Source organism: Pleurodeles waltl, chromosome 11 (assembly GCF_031143425.1).
Source record: "Pleurodeles waltl isolate 20211129_DDA chromosome 11, aPleWal1.hap1.20221129, whole genome shotgun sequence".
Classification (NCBI taxonomy): Eukaryota; Metazoa; Chordata; class Amphibia; order Caudata; family Salamandridae; genus Pleurodeles; species Pleurodeles waltl.
The window spans coordinates 813,539,055-813,551,805 of record NC_090450.1 but is presented as its reverse complement, the minus strand read 5'-3'; the positions used below and the strand labels follow the sequence as shown (position 1 = coordinate 813,551,805).

The 12,751-nt window shown below is 45.2% G+C and overlaps 1 protein-coding gene across 18 annotated transcripts in view; it reads right to left on the bottom strand.

Moving 5' to 3' along the window:
• The window catches only part of MTMR3 (myotubularin related protein 3), a 1,044,680-nt gene that overhangs the window by 725,509 nt on the left and 306,420 nt on the right, over window positions 1–12,751 (bottom strand). For all 18 annotated transcript variants that reach the window (XM_069214606.1, XM_069214607.1, XM_069214612.1 and 15 more), the window contains one exon: window positions 43–110. In XM_069214606.1, coding sequence (XP_069070707.1) covers window positions 43–45 — 3 coding nt within the window. In that variant the 5' untranslated portion in view covers window positions 46–110. The remainder of the gene's footprint in view (window positions 1–42; window positions 111–12,751) is intronic.

Sequence of the window (12,751 nt, the reverse complement as noted above, 5' to 3'; positions counted from 1 at the left end):
AAGCTCATTGGTCATTTACAACCCTTTCAACTGAGTGCTTACCATGGCAGGCCCCAGATGGGAAGAAGTCTTTATTCACTTCCAAGTTCACAGATGTGTCCAGCTGCTTCCTATGCAAAACAAAGAATGTAGAAAGTAAAATAAAGAAAGAAAAAAAATAGTGTTACTTTCATCCTATATATTTTATAGTAAAAGAGTTAAAACAAAACAATAAAATAATCATAATAAAATATATGGCAAAGCAGAAAAAGAAAATGAGAAAGTTAAGGAAGTTGTGGAGAAACATGCCGCAATATCTGGGACTGCAACAAAACTCTGATGGTGCTAATTTTTCCAATATCAGACTGACTTTAGTTATTCACTCTCCTCACAGAGGGAACTCTGTGAATGCAAAATCCCTGTACAAAACAGTAGTGCATGCAGTGGTCTCACTTCCAGGAGTCAATATATCAAAGCCATCTTACAAGGGACCAGTGAAAGGGTAACCGTGGGTACTGTAAACTGGCATTCCAAGTATGATCTTAGAACCGAAGTTCTGAATGAGGGCAAAAGGTAAGTTTGCAGTCAAGATGGACCATGAGTATGAAAATGTCAACCTTTACTGCTAAAAAAAAAAAAAAGCTATGCTTTTTCTTTTTGGCCTAGATACCACTTTGTCTTTTTGCTCGTGCTTTCTTTGGTGTTTTGAATAAGGAATGTCCTATATGGCAGCCACAACAGATTTTTCTCTGTTGCAGCCATCCATTCAGATAGCTTTGGGACAGTGACCCTGAAGTGGATCACGGGAATAAAAGGTCTGTCATGAACGTTTTTCAAGTTCAGTCCATGGATCATCTGTACAATGCCTTTTCAACAGATGATCTGACATAACCATAATGAGAGAGTGAGAGATATTGATTGTGCATATACTTTCGTAACATTTATTTATGCTGGGTACGTCACCACCCTGCCCCACTCCAAACCCCTTTTTTTTTTTTAAACAAGTATCCTTATTTTATCTTGAATTCCCTAAAACTAACACGTTTTCTACATTCAGAAAATATATTTGCTTCTTCTGATTGCAGAGAGAGAGAGAGAGAATATGATTGCACCAATCTGAATTCAGATTCAGCTGCAGCAAGGAGATTGGTACCTTACATGTCATAGACAAAGCCCTGCTGAACAAAAATGACAAAGAACGCTGCCTCTTGATATTGCTGAACCTCCCAGCTACCTTATGTACAGTCTACCATCATACCCCTATCCACATCCTGGAGTCTCAAATGAGATTCATCTGAAATGACCTTCAATGGTTCTCCTCCAATCCTTCCAACAAACACTAGTTTGTCTGTATGGACACAACCAAGTCCCAAAAGATCCCCATCTCCTATGAAGTCCGCTAGGGTTTTATACTGCCCAGTCAGCTTCATCCTCTATATGAAGCCCACTGAGCGTCTACTCACAGATAATCGAAATTAACCAGTATGCCTACGATAAACAACTCTACTTGAGTCTCCACCACTTCAGACATCCAATGCCTCCAACCAATGCCTGCATATCATCCAGGACCTGATGCCTAGTCATGAAGCTCAACCCCACCAAGACACAATCCCTCATATGTGCCAAGAATAACAAGCAAACGTGGCTTGTTAACATGAAACTTGACAGTTCTGATTCCCAATTTTAACGGAAGACCAAGTTGCTTGGATTCACCCTAGGCACCAACCTCATACTCAGGGAACATAATGACAAAAAACAAAGATGGTCTGGGACATGCTCTCTCTTTTAAAGAAAGTAAAACTTGGTTTTTCACAAAACGTCTTTAGGACTGCTGTTCTAGCTCTCGATGGTGGTAACACACAGCTAGCTCTATTGCCTCAACCAGACTCCACGTTGACCCCCTCTCCCCTTAAGGGAATTGAACACACTGCAGCACATTTCATCAACACCCGGAATAAATATTATCACATCACCCTTCTGATGGAATGTTAATAGCTTCCCTTGTCACCCTGCAACATCTTCAAAACCAGCTGCACCAATTACCAAGCCCTACCCAGCCACCCCAAGCCAGTTCTCCTGCGTGGACATTTTCTGAGAAAAGCACTTCAATGCTTAGAGAGGAAGACCATGTTTTTATGTGTTTCAAGGTAGGACTAGCTAGAAGCTCTATCATACGCAATTTATTCCTGGCTCTGAGTCATGGTGTTGTGGGGAATTTATAACACAACTAGAGAACAAGGGGGTCATTATGACCCTGGCGGAAGGCAGAGAAGCGGCGGTAAGACCGCCAACAGGCTGGCGTTCTTTTTTTTTTGTATTATGACCATGGTGGTTACCGCCATGGCCATCCGCCGGTTCTCCGTTCCGCCTGCCAGGGCGGAGACGACCGCCGGGCTGAAGACTTGGGTCTCCAGCCCGGCAGCCGTCACTATACCGCCAGCGGTATTTTGACCCGGCTGGCTGCCATGGATTTCATGCGGTTTGAAACCGCCATGAAATCCATGGCGGTAAGCACTATCAGTGCCAGGGAATTCCTTCCCTGGCACTGATTGGGGTCTCCCCCATCCCCCACCCCGACTCCCTCCCCTACACCCCCCAGCCACCCCCCAAAGGTGGCAGGGCCCCCCTCCCCACCCCGACGCCCAACATCACATAACTCACACACACCCGACACGCACGCAGGCACCACCAACACACACACGCACACCGACATACATGCCAACATCCACACACACAGTCAGACACGCACACCCACATTCAAACATACACACACATCCATACAGACATACCCACAGACATACATGCACTCATTCCCAAAAACGCATCACCCCCGCAAGCATACATGCACTCACACACCCCCTCTACATACACAGACGCAGACCCCCATGCACGCACAAAACACCCCCACACCCCCCTCCCCTAACGGACAATCGACTTACCTGGTCCGTCGATCCTCCGGGAGGGGAAGGGAGCCATGGGGGCTCCTCCGCCGGCACCACACCGCCAAGCCGAATCACAGGACGTGATTCGGTGGGCGGTGTTCTGTTGGCGTGGCGGTGGAGGTGGAGCAACCTCCACTTCCCCATCGCCAGCCAGTATGGCTGTTGGCGGCTCCCCGTCTGAAAAAGGACGGAGAGCAGCCAACAGTCATAATACGGCGAGCGGCAAACCGCCACTACTGGCGGTCTTCCGCACGGCGGTCTTGTAACAAGACCGCAGAGGTTGTAATGACCACCCAAGTCTCGTAAAAAAAAAAAAAAAAAGCTACATGTAATGCTACCTGCACCCAAAGCAGGGGATTTAATCCCCTATTAATTAATTTACTCTTGTGCGAATGGCTCTAGGACGCTTGGAGCTGTGCATACGGGCTATATTCACGACATTTGTATATGAATCTTATACTGCCTAACCATGCTCTAAAGTTCTAGCTTCATAATCTTAACCTACTCTTGGTTCCAAACTAGACAAATGTAAAATGGATCACAAAAATTGCATTTAATTTTCTTTGTGGGATCAACATAAAAATGCTGTACATATTATAGGCCAAGTGGAAATATAAATGTTTTCCAAATGGATTCATGCACAAGATTGAAGCTGTAGTTATAGCTGTCGTTAGTTACACCAGTTCTGTCTTCGATAACCAAGCAATTCATGAGCTAAAATTAAACAAATGAAAAAAAGTGAAGTGTATGTCGTGGGGCCTTCAAGACTTTACAGTCCATTGCCATTTTTGAATTGTGTTTGTAGGAACTGTCAAATTATTTCTGCCCATGATCGGTCCCCGTTGTTGCTTTTTTTTTATAATGTGAACTGTTGGACCCGGTTTCCTGCCCACCAGGGCACTCAGGGGTTACTAGGCTCCAATTGCACCAACTGGAGTGCTCTCCACTGGTGTCCTGGGGCCACAGTAATAAAGGACCTAAAACTGGATAACCAAGTACTCCTCTCCAGCACTTGACTCTCTTAGGATAGAAAGACAGAGCAGTACAAGGCTTACTCAAAGACCAGCTAAGCCCCAGAACCCATGACCCAAAAAACAGAAGTGCCCTCCCGTCCTTAGTGAGGCCACCGCTCTATTGGCGTTAGGTTTCTGATCACACGTGCCTGATGTCTTCCCACGATTTACTGGAGCCCCCTAGTCCAGTAGTCACTGACTACTGTCGGAGGATAGTGGCTAGCCAGAGTGTCAGTGCACCCTGGTGCTCCCAGATGTCACAAAGAGAAAGGTGGGGCCTGTACTACAGGACACTCTTCACAGCTACAGATTGTAACTGGGAGTATCACATAGGCTCCCACAGCACAGTGGAGGGATGTTGGCAAAATGATCTCACCTTCAAGGACTGGGCTCAAGCTTTTCTGTCTCCAGTTGTCTTTGTTGGTGTGGTGCAAGCTTCCTTATCATGAGCAACTGTCTTGTTTTCCAAGCAGATGCTCCACAAGCTTCACACCACAGGTGGTTCTCTGCATTCAGGTTGCTGACAGATGCCCTTGCTCCTCGTCAAGCTGGCCAATTCCTTCACAGCAGAATCCATCTATCACAGAGAAAACTCTTTCAAGTTCAGACGCGGTGAGCAAGCTTCCCGAGTCTACATTATGGGCCCCAGCTGGCTTCCGTAGACACTTGTTAGAACAGAAGACCAGTCATGAACAACAAATGAGCACTCAGGCCAAACCTTTATCACCTTAGATTGACAGGCTGATCCAATCAGAGAGTCTGGTACTTTTGAATCCAGGGTGCCTCTCCAATCATGAGGCACATGTGTGTCCTGCTCACTGTGTGTCCAAGGTATGTAAAGGATGAGCTACTGTCCTTCAAGACAGGCTTTTGGTATTAGCCCAGGCTACTGCCCAGAGAGGAATTTTGATTAACTCCAGACCAGGAGTCAATGACAATCACTGAACAGAAATGGTTAGTTAGTTAGTGAAGCAAGCATCTACACCCAGCCCACGAGGCTTCTTCAAGGAACAGGGAGGGGCATGGGGGAGGTGGAATGTCAAGCAGAACAGCCCAGCTCACATTAAACACAATGGTTAACCTCACTGTTCTCCCCTAGGTAGACAAAGGCAACAGGACCACAGGCAAAGAAGACTGCTTAGACTTGACCAGAAGGGTGGTTAGTAGCCCTACCCCACCAAGGGTACAAGGATACAGGTATCCCTGGCTATAGATTTACTGCTGCCAGCACAGTCTACCACAGCCTGATTAGAGAGGGCACTAGCCACTATCTGAAATAGGGGTGCACTATGCATGTCTCCTCGATCTCAGAATTAATCTCTAGGGTCTGAGTCCATGTAAATAGGGAGATCCTCATTGGACATGCATGATTGTCATGTTCACTGAGGTAGGGCTCTAGAAACCATACAGTGACTTTTAAGTGACTTGCCTGGAGATTGGCATAAGGCAGACGAAGCACCCTCTCCAGAGACATTCAGAACACTTTAACGTCCCAACATTAACCTTCTCCAACATCCCCAAAACAATTCTACATGTGCTGCTGAGTGCCTGTTTGCAGGTTGATTAATAAATTCAAGATTCCCAGCACATGACACGATCACCATGTGCTCTTAGTCACCCAGAGTCCTGCATTTCCATACTTCCCAAATTGGTGTTGGAGGGTCCAGTACAAGCCCTTGTGAATCCAGTTTTATTGTGCGTCGTTTACGACATACTCGTTACACAATAGCTCTAATCCCAACTTCACAAACCTGGGTTATGCTCACTCTAACCGGCAGAGCCATCACCCCACTACTCACCCCTTTGGGTCTTGGTCCTCCAAATGTGCTCTCTTCCTGTGCTGGGATGGGAGCATACAGAGAGGAGAAATATGTTCAACCTTCTGGCCCACTCAGTTCCCATTAATTTAGATAGAAAAAAGTTAAAGCTCTCAAGGAGAAGAAGGTGACTTAACAGGAGGAAATACATTTTTAATACCTTCAAAGAAATCTTCCACTACAGGCATTCTTAAGGTTGGTGATAGAGGTTTTTCTATAGGCAGTTATAGCCGCAAGGTGTACTCTAATAGAGGATAATTGTAAATCAGACCTTGAAAGATGAAGTAGGTAAGCTATTACCACATTGTGTTGACACAAGGATGGATTGTGGCTGTTCTGAATATACCTTAAGCAAAATCTCTTCCTATTAAAGGCATATGACTTTCTAGTGGAAGGTTGTTTAGCCTCTTGTAGAGTGTTCATGCAGTTCTGCAAAAGACCTAGATGACCATATTGCAAGAATTCAGAAGTCAGGTTGTTAAGTTCAGTAATGGAAGGTTGGGATGCAGGATCCGGCCTCCGAACCTGTGCGGGTGATCCTGTCTGCATCTAGTCTCTTTTGTGGTTGCTATGACAGGTGGAGGCCAGTGAACCACCACTGAACCACCACTGATGAGGCCATTTTAAATCTATCATCATTCTGGCTTTGGATCAGTAGAACTTGATGAGAACTGTCAGTATGAGAGTTATTAAGGGAAATGAGTAAATACATTTCTTTGACCAAACTGACAAAAGGGCATTCCTTTTCAAACCTGGTTTGTAGAATATGGATGCACAATCTTGGAATTTTCTGTGGTGTGTGTCTGCAAACAAACCATTTGTGGATAGCTCCAGTCTTAAAAGATTTCTTGCAAGACCTCATCATTTAGAACATAGTTGTGGTTTTCTTGAAAAACTTGGCTGAGTGAGTCTGCTTGTACATTCTGGCCACCTAGAAAGTAAATAGTTACTGTCATATTTCTGACTATTAAACATTTCGATATGGCTTGGGATTTGAGTGGGTGCGCTCTTAAGGGATGCTGTTGTATTGTCTGCTTGAACCAGAAGGGAGTTTGGTGTTATGGATGGTAGAAAAGATTTCTAAGACAGATAAATAGCTCTCAATTCTAGAAGGATGATATAGTAGGTCTTTTCTTTGTTATGCCACATTCCTTCGGTTCGTAAGTGTCCCATGTGAGCTTACTATCACTGGAGAAATGCATCTGTGTCTGTAGTCTGTACTGAAAGATCCCGATGGAACGATATCTTTTTCACTAAATTCTACGTCAGGACTGGAGGCGAGAATTGGGTTGATCTTTCTACTTTTATTTAACCAGCAGCCATTAAACCTATGTAAATGAATCAACATTAAACTACGTTTCCCAGGAGACACTGGGAAAACATAAAAAACAGTTAATCCAATCCAAATGTAAAGCCTCTGAAGACACTTCGTAGGCGCTCTATCCTCTCTTTCTTCGCTGTTCCAGCAGCCTCAGCTAAGTGCCTTTTAGCACTCCGTTTATTCGATGTTATTAGTCCTTAATGAATATGACTACTAAGCAGGTTTTGCTTTATATTCAAGGGTATCAACTAATTCTGTTGTTTAAACTGTGATTTAATTGTTTGCTTTGCAGCACACCCGCAGGAATGTTCTTGCTTTTCTGCAGCCCTTCTGTTGTGTTCAGGCTCTGCAGCGTGGTGAGTCAGCCTGCCGTTAGAGGGCCTGCGCTTGTCATTTATTGCACCCTGTGCGCTCCATTCACCAGCACAATCTACCCCCCGGCACGTCACTTTCACCGTTGCTATCCTGAAGTTATGAAGCACGTCTGGCCCCATTTTGAATCGGCAGCTGTTTTTTTCAATACCGCACTAGTGTGTATATTTGTTCCATTTGTTTAAATGATGAAAACAAAATACAGGGAGTGCAGAATTATTAGGCAAGTAGTATTTTTGAGGATTAATTTTATTATTGAACAACAACCATGTTCTCAATGAACCCAAAAAACTCATTAATATCAAAGCTGAATATTTTTGGAAGTAGTTTGTAGTTTGTTTTTAGTTTTAGCTATGTTAGGGGGATATCTGTGTGTGCAGGTGACTATTACTGTGCATAATTATTAGGCAACTTAACAACAAAAAAATATATACCCATTTCAATTATTTATTATTACCAGTGAAACCAATATAACATCTCAACATTCACAAATATACATTTCTGACATTCAAAAACAAAACAAAAACAAATCAGTGACCAATATAGCCACCTTTCTTTGCAAGGACACTCAAAAGCCTGCCATCCATGGATTCTGTCAGTGTTTTGATCTGTTCACCATCAACATTGCGTGCAGCAGCAACCACAGTCTCCCAGACACTGTTCAGAGAGGTGTACTGTTTTCCCTCCTTGTAAATCTCACATTTGATGATGGACCACAGGTTCTCAATGGGGTTCAGATCAGGTGAACAAGGAGGCCATGTCATTAGATTTCCTTCTTTTATACCCTTTCTTGCCAGCCACGCTGTGGAGTACTTGGACGCGTGTGATGGAGCATTGTCCTGCATGAAAATCATGTTTTTCTTGAAGGATGCAGACTTCTTCCTGTACCACTGCTTGAAGAAGGTGTCTTCCAGGAACTGGCAGTAGGACTGGGAGTTGAGCTTGACTCCATCCTCAACCCGAAAAGGCCCCACAAGCTCATCTTTGATGATACCAGCCCAAACCAGTACTCCACCTCCACCTGGCTGGCGTCTGAGTCGGACTGGAGCTCTCTGCCCTTTACCAATCCAGCCACGGGCCCATCCATCTGGCCCATCAAGACTCACTCTCATTTCATCAGTCCATAAAACCTTATAAAAATCAGTCTTGAGATATTTCTTGGCCCAGTCTTGACGTTTCAGCTTGTGTGTCTTGTTCAGTGGTGGTCGTCTTTCAGCCTTTCTTACCTTGGCCATGTCTCTGAGTATTGCACACCTTGTGCTTTTGGGCACTCCAGTGATGTTGCAGCTCTGAAATATGGCCAAACTGGTGGCAAGTGGCATCGTGGCAGCTGCACGCTTGACTTTTCTCAGTTCATGGGCAGTTATTTTGCGCCTTGGTTTTTCCACACGCTTCTTGCGACCCTGTTGACTATTTTGAATGAAACGCTTGATTGTTCGATGATCACGCTTCAGAAGCTTTGCAATTTTAAGAGTGCTGCATCCCTCTGCAAGATATCTCACTATTTTTGACTTTTCTGAGCCTGTCAAGTCCTTCTTTTGACCCATTTTGCCAAAGGAAAGGAAGTTGCCTAATAATTATGCACACCTGATATAGGGTGTTGATGTCATTAGACCACACCCCTTCTCATTACAGAGATGCACATCACCTAATATGCTTAATTGGTTGTAGGCTTTCGAGCCTATACAGCTTGGAGTAAGACAACATGCATAAAGAGGATGATGTGGTCAAAATACTCATTTGCCTAATAATTCTGCACTCCCTGTATACAGAGCCCCCGTCTGGAGTCTGAACCATGTGGGGTAAGGTTAGGCTTGTTAAGGCACTGTATTTGGGACACGAGCCAGGTGGCATCAGAGATCCCTGTATATTGTTGGGAGTGTGGTGTCCCAGGGCAATTGCAGGGCCTAGTTCTACGATATCCTCACTACTTTCGTACTTTCTGGGCCTGCTCAGTAGTCACTTTGTTCTCTTTCCCTAAAGGACTGATATGAAGTCCTCAACCAGTCAATATGCAGCACTCTGGAAGATATATGGAGGAGGAAAATATTACCTACGTTCCTATCAATGAACATTTCTGTCACATAATGGATACTTCCATTTTTAAAGTGGTTTCTCAGGTTGTGGCACCCATGGAGAAGAAGAGTCTCCAGAATGAATCAGTGCCAAAAAACCCTCCCCCACAGAGACAACACTAATCTGGGCCCTGGCCCTCACACCTCAGGGCAGCCCTCAGCACCAGCACACTCCAATCACAAGCAAGCAGATGATCCTGGGGTCGATTTAGATGCATTTGCTCGCCTTAGGAAGGTTTGAATGGATTCCCAGCCCCCTGTTAAACCAGTCCCTAGCCCTTCTGTGGGCCCTTCCTTTCCCCCTCCTTCTCCTGTCCCTTTGGATGGGAGGATTCTCCTAATTATTCAGATGAGGATGGCGAACCACCTAGGCCCTGGCGGCCTTTTGGCAACCCCTCTTCCCATGGACGATTCAAAGCCAGATGACCGTACCTAAACCCCAGATACAGACATGTTGTACCCAGACAACCTCTTACACCTGCGCTCTGCAGAATGGTCCCCAGCATCTAAAGTTTCCTCTTACGTGGCAGGTTGTTTATAGAAGCCACTTGACAAGGAGGTGCATAGCTGCCTTTGGGTTGAGTGTCCTCGGCCTTCCTTGGAGGGAAAAGTTGACCTTGCAACCGAAATTGAAGCCAAGGTGGCTATCTTTTTGGAAAAATTTGTGCAAGATCCTAAAAAAAGGAACAAATTGCTCCTGGAGCTCAAGCCAATATACATTATTAGATGTAGGGGTCCCCTATCTAAAATCCTCTGTGAGGGTGCCAAAGCATTCGGTACCCTGGTCTCCCCGGAGCCTATATTGGATTGGGCCCAGACAGACATTATATATTTAGGAAATGCCAACTGCGCCATTTCTATTGAAAGGTGCAGATTCCTTTTAATTAAGATGCACCCAAAACTGAGTGAGCTGGCCACCTCGAAGGTTGGTCCCATTACGCAAGTGGGTCTTTTCGGGAATTCCTTTATCCATGAGTTGGGCAAGTTTGTTAAAACATTTACCTCTCTGGATAAGGCTCATGCCTCTGATTAAGAGGATTTTTATCCCCCCTTGTGTTTTTTTTACCAAAACTGGCGGTGGAAGGAAGCGATTGATCGGCAGCACCCTTCATCAAGCTCCTGCCAGAGGTTCTGTGTTCGACAAGGAAGACTCATCCCGGTTAGGCAACTTCTATCCAAGGAGTTATCCCCACCAACGTGGTTCGAGATGAGGCTCCTGGGACAACAGCTCCAATAATCCTCCCCAAGGTGAATACACAATCCTCCAGTAGGATCAGAATTGGGGGCAGGTTAGCAGAATTTTTTTCACAAGTGGACGGCCTTTACATCAGATGCCTGGTGGATCCTTCAGACTGGAAGAGTTTCCATATAGAGTTCTACGGTTCTTCATTCCAACCAGACAGACCGAGACCCCTATCCTTCTCGGAAACCCAAACAGATCTAGTAAATTCAGAGACTGTTCAACTATTGGAGAAGGGCACAATTGTTCCAACCCTTTCACATCCTTATGGTTTTCTCCAACATCCTGTGATCAATCTGAAGGAGTTCAACAAGTGGCTATTTTACCACCGCTTCAGGATGGAGGGTATCCATCTCCTCAGGGACTTGCTGCAAGCAAATGACTGGATGGTGTGCCTGAACTTGAAGGACACCTACCTCACGATCCATATCTTTCCCCCTCTCAGACGCTTCCTGCAATTTCAATTGAAGTCTTGGATCTTCAAATTCCCCTTCCTGCCTTTTGGGCTGTTGTCTGCTCATTGGTGCTTCACCAAGGTCTTTATGCCAGTGGCGGAACATTTGAGAGCATGAGGCATCTGACTAATGGTCTATCTGGATGTCTCCTTATGGACCATTGTCCACAGCAATTATTAAACCATCTGCAGCTATCGACCTTATAGAGTCACTCAGGTCAGTGATCAACAAGAAGTCCTTCCTCATTGAAACGCGAACCATGCGGTTTCTGGGGTTTGTAGTGGACTCATTCAAAGCCACCCTAAGTCTTCCATCTCTGAAGCTTACCAAAATAAAGCATGAGCTCAGGAGGACTCTGTTCAAGCAGTCTACTTCCCTGAGCCAACTTGCCCATGTTATGAGGTTATTTTAGTAGCTTTTGTGGGCACGTTATTTTAGCCATAGGCCTGCAGCTTGTGCACTCTGGCCTAGTAACAATTAATTTTATTTTTCTGAGAAGACACTCTCTTCTATGGTGAAGATTTATTTTCTTTCATCTCATGCGCTTTTAGCACAGAAACCGTTTTCATTCCTTTTACTCAGACATTCTCGTTCTGTGCTTTGCTCAAGGCTGTCTCCAATATGTTGTCAGTACAAAGTGGAACACCAATCTTTGCCACTTCACGAGAAACATATACGTTTTTACGTTAGGGCAGTGTAGTGCAATTGGAAGTGTTTTACTTTATAATATACAAACTACAGGGTCGGTGCAATATAATTGGTAGTTTTATTAGCATAGCGATCGTATAGGTAGATGTTACACGTTTTTCCAATTATTCTTCTGGTCTTTTTTTATTCTTTTCAATAGAAGACCTCTTGTTTCCAGTACCAATCACTTCTGGTGGGACTCCGCATACCTCAGGAAAGGAAAAATGAAGGATTCTGGTCTCAGGTAAGTGGATTTTCCATACTTTTCAGATAGGGTTATTAGGGAAGGGAGTGGTTGGCATTGTGAGGGTGGGTTCATATCGGTGACACCAGGTTTGTACATTTATATATGCCCATGACATGCATAGGTGCCTGTGACAGTGTTTTAATATTACTTTATAGGTGTGAAGCCCTTTTTTTTTTAATCACTCACTTCTTCCCCACCTCCCGTTTTTCCTAATAGGAGAGTCAAGCACAAAAACCACTCATACCTTGTGCAGCCACGTTCCTCCAGGAACGTGGCTGGGCTGTTGGCATGTAGAATTCTGGATTCTTCCTTCCTTTTCCCTCTCGTCCCCTCCTTCTTCTGTCACCTTCTCTGCACCTCCTCTCTCTCCTCTCTCCGCAGCCCCCTCCTTCTCCTCACTCCATTCCTTCTCCTCGCTCCGCTCCTTCTCCTCGCCCCGCTTCTTCTCCTCCAACTCGCAGCTCTCCACCCTCTTTCCCCGTGCTCCTCCTCCTCCAGCTCACGGCCCTCCGCCCCCTTTTCCCAGGGCATCCTCCCTTTTCGTCACAGGTCGGCGTCATGGTAACGGGTGATGCCGGAAGTGAGGGGAATGCACTTGTCACG